The sequence below is a fragment of the Pagrus pagrus genome, assembly GCF_965226575.1.
Source record: "Pagrus pagrus genome assembly, chromosome: 13".
Taxonomy (NCBI): Eukaryota; Metazoa; Chordata; class Actinopteri; order Spariformes; family Sparidae; genus Pagrus; species Pagrus pagrus.
Genome location: NC_140197.1, coordinates 30928982 through 30936755, shown reverse-complemented (window position 1 = coordinate 30936755; position 7774 = coordinate 30928982). Strand labels below are relative to the sequence as shown.

General features: G+C 47.8%; 1 protein-coding gene across 1 annotated transcript; it reads right to left on the bottom strand.

The window, feature by feature from the left end:
* Positions 1-2571: 2571 nt before the first annotated feature.
* Positions 2572-7774, bottom strand: LOC311267653 (properdin-like). The gene is made up of 11 exons (XM_084370843.1): positions 7633-7774; positions 7000-7138; positions 6669-6826; positions 6294-6461; positions 5976-6185; positions 5724-5894; positions 5407-5598; positions 5148-5321; positions 4650-4847; positions 4153-4264; positions 2572-2955 (listed from the first exon to the last, which is right to left on the bottom strand). The coding sequence occupies exons 1-11, from the start codon at positions 7700-7702 to the stop codon at positions 2847-2849; spliced, it is 1701 nt and encodes a 566-aa protein (XP_084226969.1). The 5' UTR covers positions 7703-7774; the 3' UTR covers positions 2572-2846.

Below are 7774 nucleotides of genomic sequence, written 5' to 3'. Positions count from 1 at the left end.
TGAGTATCTTTTGTGGCTTAATGACCTTGAGCAGCATGTAGAGGAGCCAACACACCGAGGAGGTAACACTCTGGATCTGGTCATCACCACAAATGTTGAAGTCTCTGGTCTCTGTGTTCGGGATGATACCATGTCAGATCATTACACCGTTTATTTTAATGCAAAGCCTTTAAAGGAAACTGAAGAAAACAGGAACGACGAGCAGACAAAACGATTCAGAAAGACGGAGGAATAGAAGCTGAACAGAATTTGACCTGAATGATTCTCTAAAACATGAAAGTAGCAGATTTAGCTTTAATATCTCCTGATGTAACTTTGGTCGATACAAAGTATTAATTCCATCTGATGAAACAAGGCCGTTATTTTTATCCTAATTTTAACTAAAGATTGAATTTAAATGAAACATGTTGCTAAAATAAATTATTCATCAAAATAAGAGCTGAAAAAGAAAACAAAGAGCGGCTGAAGTAGCTGCTGGGATCCACAAACCAAGTGGAGACTGCTCATAGACCAGCTTTGAACATGATGTTGGACAGAACCTCCTGACTGGGTCAACAGAACTCCAGCTGCCTCTTTTGACATTTTACCCATCGGCTGGCTCCTCTTGGTTTGTTTTATTTTGGCGGGGTGTGGTATATTAGCAATATTTTAGGTTTGTTTTGTTTGATTTATTTTGGCGGGGTGTAATATATTTGTTATATATTGTTTGTTTTGTTTGATTTATTTTGGCGGGGTGTGGGATTGTGAGGGCTACTTCCTGTATTATTTGTGTTGCATTAAGAGTTTTTGAACAGAAAGCTTAATCACACACACACACACACACACACACACACACAGTGAACACACACTGTATATATAATCATGTTTGAGTTATTGTTCGTCACAGGAAGTCAAACGCAAATGTCAGAACAGACTAATTGGGATCTCATTGTTTGTGTTAATAAAAGACTTTTGAACATTCGTGCTGTCTATTTAATGTTGTACAAGAGTGAATGTTGTTAACCTCTATAATAATAATAATAATAATAATAATAATAATAATAAATCATAAAAAATGTTGAAAAAGTTCCTTCAGTTGTGTTTTTTGTGTTTGTTTGATATTTTTTTTGGCGGGGTGTGGGATTGTGAGAAATCCTTCCTCTGTAATCACACACAGCTAAACTAAAGTGTTTTTCAGCAGCGTTAGCAACCTCTCAGCAAACATCTGCAAACCCTCTGTTAGCTTAACCGCTCATCAGCGCAGCTCCAAACACACAACAAGAACTTCAACAGCTCAACATCCACCAAGTTGTAGCAATGACCCACGAGCGGTCCTCAAACGCCACAGCTAGCACCATGCTAAAAAGCAAACTGACACGAGGTTTTGTCGGACCTCAAACACCGAGATAAATCCTACTTCAGGGTACAACGTGTTCGTTAGCAACAACTTAACGATGCTAACTGCACCTTCACCTGTTTGACTCACCAGGGATCTTGAGGGAACTGCTGAAAGACGAGGAGAACGCGTGGAGCAGAAGACGGCTGCAGGACGAGAAGCGACGAGAACAAGAGGAAAAGCTTGGACTTACTTTGTTGTTCTGTTCATTAGTTTAGTTTTCAGCTGTTAGAGGAACATTATGAGTTCAGGTCCAGTTCAGGAGGAGAGCTTCAACCTGATGACTCCAACAGATCAGAGACGTGTGATCCAACACGGTGATCCATCTGAGCAGACCGGAGGTGATCAGGAGGGAGAGCAGAGGGATGACGGGCCGTCAGAGTGCTGCTTTAAAGAAACCCGACCAGCAGTTCAGCTGTGATGGACCCATTAAACCCATTTGACCCACCAGCGTGTTCAGAGTCCAACAACAACCCGAAAGTATGACCCAGCAAAGTTCACCTGAGTGGTGAGAAGACACTCTTCAGCCTCGACAGGTGTTCATCAATGAAACTGATAGAAACAGACATCAATAACTTGACTCTTCATTCTAAAGTTGTTTTTGTCTGTAATCAACAGTTTATGTTGAGTCAGTATGAAAAAAGTGAAATTTAGGGAAAATTGTTCTGAAGCTGGACGGATCTGCTGAAGTGATGGAGAGCAGTGAGAATGTAGATGGTTCAAAATGTGGTCAGTTGCAAGATCAATGTAGGATCCTGAGTTTTTAGTGTTCTGTAACACAAACATTCTTGTTCTGACCCAAGATTAAGACCCGGTCCACACAACACGGGTGTTTCTGAAAACAACTCTTTCTCTGTGTCTTGGCGTCTCGTACACGTGAAACTGCTGCCGGAGTGAAGATATTCAGAAACAGTGATCATGGAAAAAATCCTGTCGTCATGTCCAGACCTGGACATGGTGACAGGATTTTTTTTAAACTGGAGGAAAAAAAGATGTTTTTTTTAAATACCCGTGTACATGTGGACCAGGCCTAGATTTAATTTTAATACTGCAGATTTCATGCGAGTGGATCAGAACAATGTGCACACATGAACCTGGAACAGCTCAGGGTCCAAACACTCTGAAGCACATCCCATATCTGAACCAGATTCAGGAAACAGCCGACACAAAAATGACTACTTCACGTCACTTTATACTTTGTTCCTCGACGTGTCAGAGATTTATTGTACTTTCACACCAGCACATCCATCTGACAGGTGTTCTGACTCTCACATCAATATTTCACATACAAAACGTATAAAAACTTTATAAAATGCAACACATTGTTAAAAGTTATCCAGTGGTTTCCAACATTTCTCTGATTTAAAATCATGTTTCTGGTTTCATGTCAGTGTTTCACTGAAACTCAAAGGTCAGAGAAAGTCCAGAAACTGAAGACTGTTGCACGTTAAAGTCATCGGTGAGCGCGGTGTCAGGGGCAGGCGGGAGCGTTGACGCAGGGCTGAACTTCAAACTTCTGTCCACCGTCGGGCGGCGAGCCGCAGTCGGCGCGTGGAGTCCCAGAGAACGACGCCGACCGACTACAAGTGGAACACACACACACACACACACACACACACACACACACACACACTGCAGTTAACACAGTAAACTCACAGACTTTGGACACTGTGGTTCGACACTGTTCAGTCAGAAGGTTACGTACACAGTGAAGAGAGGATCCTGCCTCATTTGTTTCTTCATCCATCTTGTTTTAACTCGTTTCTTGTCTTTTCTGTCTTCTTCTCTGTTGCTGCTCGTCTCTGAGAGCTACAGATAAACTGTCTTTATCTAATGTAGACGGTCACTTTAATATGTGGCAGCTCTTCCAAACACCGAGTGTGAAAACGAGTTACGTTAGCGAAGCTGCAGGACTAGCTAATGTGGCTACAAACGGTAAATACAAGATGTACAACGCTGGGGTAGCAGTGAAAAGTGAACCTGTTGATGAAGGTTCTCATCCAGGTCCTGGTACCTCTAAGTTCTGTATCGTAGTCAACTGGACTTGTTCCAGTTTGTTGAAGATGTTTCACCTCTCATCCAAGAGACTTCTTCAGTTCTAACTAACTGGAGGAGCTGCAGGCTTTACACTCTGTGTGGGAGTGTCCTTACAGAGTGTGGGAGTGTCCTTACAGTGTGTGGGAGTGTCCTTACACAGTGTGGGAGTGTCCTTACAGAGTATGGGAGTGTCCTTACAGTGTGTGGGAGTGTCCTTACACAGTGCGGGAGTGTCCTTACAGAGTGTGGGAGTGTCCTTACAGAGTGCGGGAGTGTCCTTACACAGTGCGGGAGTGTCCTTACAGAGTGTGGGAGTGTCCTTACAGAGTGTGGGAGTGTCCTTACAGTGTGTGGGAGTGTCCTTACAGAGTGTGGGAGTGTCCTTACAGTGTGTGGGAGTGTCCTTACAGAGTGTGGGAGTGTCCTTACAGAGTGTGGGAGTGTCCTAACAGAGTGTGGGAGTGTCCTTACAGAGTCGTTAAGGACACGTGTGAGCTCTGAGGTTCAGAGTCGTTGGGGCCACTTGTGGGTCATTGACCCAACCGGACCTCATGTGGGTTGCTAGATCTAGATGGGCTCACCTAGCCCTCAGAGCTCACACATGTTTTGAGTTGTTGATGTTTTTATTTTAATGATATGTTTCCAAATGAATGGAGACACCTTGAGTACCTCCCGTCCTCCCACTCAGAGATGGTCAGTCTCTCTCACCTGTTGGTCCAGGTGTTCCCTCCTGAACTCACCTGTAGTCGCTGTAATCAGGTTTACAATATCTCCTCCTGACGCGTTTGGACTTTGCTCCACAGGGCGGTGAGCACAAACTCCACTGCTCCCAGCCCTCCCAGGTGCCCTTCACTGTGACACACACACACACACACACACACACACACACACACACACACACACAGAGACACACACACACACACACACACACACACACACACACACACATTTAACTTCAAAGATAATAAATCTGCACATTTTCTTCCACACTGAGTCACATGAAGGAGAATGATAAAAACTGTCATGACATTAATAAATAACTCATGTTAATATTTTATTCAACTTTATGTGTGTGTGTGTCTGTGTGTGTCTGTGTGTGTGTGTGTGTGTGTGTGTGTGTCTGTGTGTGTGTGTGTGTGTGTGCCTGTGTGTGTGTGTGTGTGTGTGTGTGTGTGTGTGTGTGTGTGTGTGTGTGTCTCTGTGTGTGTGTGTGTGTGTGTGTGTGTGTGTGACCCACTGTAACATCTGTCGACATCGTAGCAGATCCGTGTCTCAGCCAGACCGTCTCCGCTGCAGATGGATCCGTTGTGAGCCCGGTGGAGACACTCACGGTCTCGGGTCTGCTTGCCGCGGGTCTGCTTACAGTTGATGGTCCGCCCACCGAACGGGTACTTACAGGGTTGCCATGGTGACCATGTTGACCACATCCCATCCACTACAAAAACACACAGAGGTTACACTCAAATACACCTGAACCTGAAGGTAACATAAAGTACTGCAGTACTGTCAGCTTCATGTCGTAGAAGTACTGCAGTACTGTCAGCTTAATGTCGTAGAAGTACTGCAGTACTGTCAGCTTCATGTAGTAAAAGTACTGCAGTACTGTCAGCTTCATGTAGCTAAAGTACTGAGAGACAGACAGACAGGTGGAGTCACAGCTGATTGGTTGATTTTGACCAATGAGACTCCAGAGGTTTGTTGTTGTCCTGCTGTGACAGACAAAGCGTTGGAGTACCTGGACAGTGGACGTTGGTCGTACAGATGCTCGTCCGACGTCTTTCTCCAGGACATGGCCGGCCGCCATGTTTGGGGGCGGGGCTGTCACATAGCCTGATTGACTCCTGAAGCCCCACCCCACAGGTAACAGGACAGGAAGAGGAGGGAGACCACGCCCCCCAGACTCCGTCCACTGGCACAGACAGACAGACAGAGTTATCATGGTGGAAGGTGGGAGGGGCTGTCCATTGTCCAATGGGAGGGACAGACAGGTGTACCTGGGCAGTGAGGCAGGTGGTCGCAGGTCTCTGTCTGCATGTCCACACCTTGGCAACTTCTGCCGAGCGGGCTGGAGGAAGGGGCGGGGTTAGAACAGGAGCGGCGGCGAGTCCTGACGGGAGCGTGGCCTTGTGGGATACAGGAAGAGGAACACTCACCCCAGCTGGACCACCCGGACCAGAACCCGTCCACTGTCAGACACAGACAGATGCTGGGAGTTAGGAAGTACTTCACTTTGTAGTGCAGTGTGTGTGTGTGTGTGTGTGTGTGTGTGTGTGTGTGTGTGTGTGTGCGTGCGTGCGAGTGTGTGTGTTACCAGGACAGGGATTCTTAGGACAGGCGCTGCTCTTAGCGCTCAGTCCGTCGCAGAAACGGCCGCCATATTTAGGGGCGGGGCTATCACATGTCCTGATTGACAGCTGGAGCCCCTCCCCACAGGAGACAGTGCACGGCCCGGGTGGAGACCACGCCCCCCAGCTGCCGTCCACTGCAGAGACAGCCAATCAGAGCACAGGTCAGGTTTCATGTAAAGACCCGACGTTTCTATCCGATCGGTCGATCGTCTCACCGGGACAGTTGGGGAGTTCACTGCAGTCCTGGACCTGGACGTCGTCTCCAGGGCAACGGTTGCCAGGTGGCACCGTGTCATTGGAAGGGGCGGGGTTAGAGCAGGAACGATGTCGCTTCCTGGAGGGGGCGATGACATCACCGCTCTGGTCATTGATACACGACCCCGAACACTGAGACCAACCGGACCACGAGGACCAGCCACCGTGAACTGAGAGACAGGTGGACACACAGACAGGTGGTAAGTGAGTGAGACAGTCAGACAGGTGGAGAGAGAGAGAGGCAGACAGGTAAACAGAGAGACAGACAGACAGGTTACCTGGGCAGGTGTTGTGTGTTGGACACGTCTCTGTCTCCTCTGAAGGACCGCTACAGGCCGAGTGACACTCAGGAGGACCGGAGCAGACTCTCTCTCTCCTCCTGACTCCGCCTCCTCCACAGGTCACCGAGCAGGACGACCAGGTGAGCCACAAGCCCCACCCCTGAGCTACTCACACACACACACACACACACACACACACACACACACACACAATTTAAATTAATTTACTACATTCAAATTCAACGTGTGTGTGTGTGTGTGTGTGTGTCTCTGTGTGTGTGTGTGTGTGTGTGTGTGTGTCTCTGTGTGTGTGTGTGTGTGTGTGTGTGTGTGTGTGTGTGTGTGTATGTGTGTGTGTGTGTGTGCGTGCACCATCACAGCAGCTGCCTCTGCAGGGCTCCATCTGCAGTGTGTCTTCAGCGTTCTCACACTCTCCGGCGCCGTAACACTTCCTGGTTCTCTGCTTCACGCCGTCCCCACACAGGACGTTACACTGTGACCATGGCGACCAGGGAGACCACAGAGGAGGCCTGACACACAGAGACAGTTTGACAGGTGAGGACAGAGACATCTCACTGTTCTGACTGTTTCTGGTGATCCAGCAGTGCTCTGGTTAGTTTGGACCAACACGGATCAAGACTGAGATGGTTTGGAGGCTGAGGTCAGAGTTCAGGTCAGTGTGTGTGTGTGTGTGCGCACTGACCCACAGGAGTGACACACTCCGTCTGTTGCCTGGTAACCGTACTGAGGGTTCTGGCAGCAGTCGTCTTCCTCCACCTCACCGAGCTCTTCATCACACTGACCGAGGATCAGGCTGAACCGTGCAAAACACCGCACACACTCTGCACACACACACACACACACACACACAGTAAGTAAACATGAATGTACTGATGTTAGTGTGTGTGTGTGTGTGTGTCCAGGATGTCGACACAGGACAAAGTTTCTTCATGTTTCCAGTCAACAGTTTCACAACTTTCAGGCAGTTTTCCAGAAGTTCCTCAGGAACAGATCAACAGTTTGTTTCGCTTCTCTTCTGTTATTTTAACCACTTGTTCACAACCTTCACGTCATCTACGTCTGCAGATACGTTACTTACACCCTTTATGAAGAGAAGTACGGTGTGAGATAACAGTGTTGAATCATGATCTGCCAGTCAGAAACATTTCTGTTCTTCAGTCATGAGCTTCAGGACTTTGTGAGGAAACACATGTGAAACGCTGCAGGCGCTGACGGGCCGACAAAAATCCTCCACTGACCTGCAGGAGGAGCCGCTTCATCTGCTGTCGGACCACAAACCTACAAACAAACCTTCATGTTCGGACATCTCACTGACCTGAACGCTCCACAGAACCCAGCAGCAGAGCCACAGCCAGCAGAACCCTCGGAACCGACAGAACCTCCATCCTGCTGCACCCGAGAAGGACTGAAGACAGAAAACTGGAGCTCAGTCACTTTCTCTTTCCTTCTGACTGCCC

Coding starts and splice junctions, on each gene's coding strand:
- LOC311267653 (XM_084370843.1), bottom strand. CDS start 7,702: ATGGAGGTTCTGTCGGTTCCGAGGGTTCTGCTGGCTGTGGCTCTGCTG. Junction 6,462..6,668: donor CAGAGGCAGCTGCTGTGATG/GTGCACGCACAC, acceptor GTGTGTGAGTAG/CTCAGGGGTGGGGCTTGTGG. Junction 5,599..5,723: donor TCCTAAGAATCCCTGTCCTG/GTAACACACACA, acceptor TGTGTCTGACAG/TGGACGGGTTCTGGTCCGGG.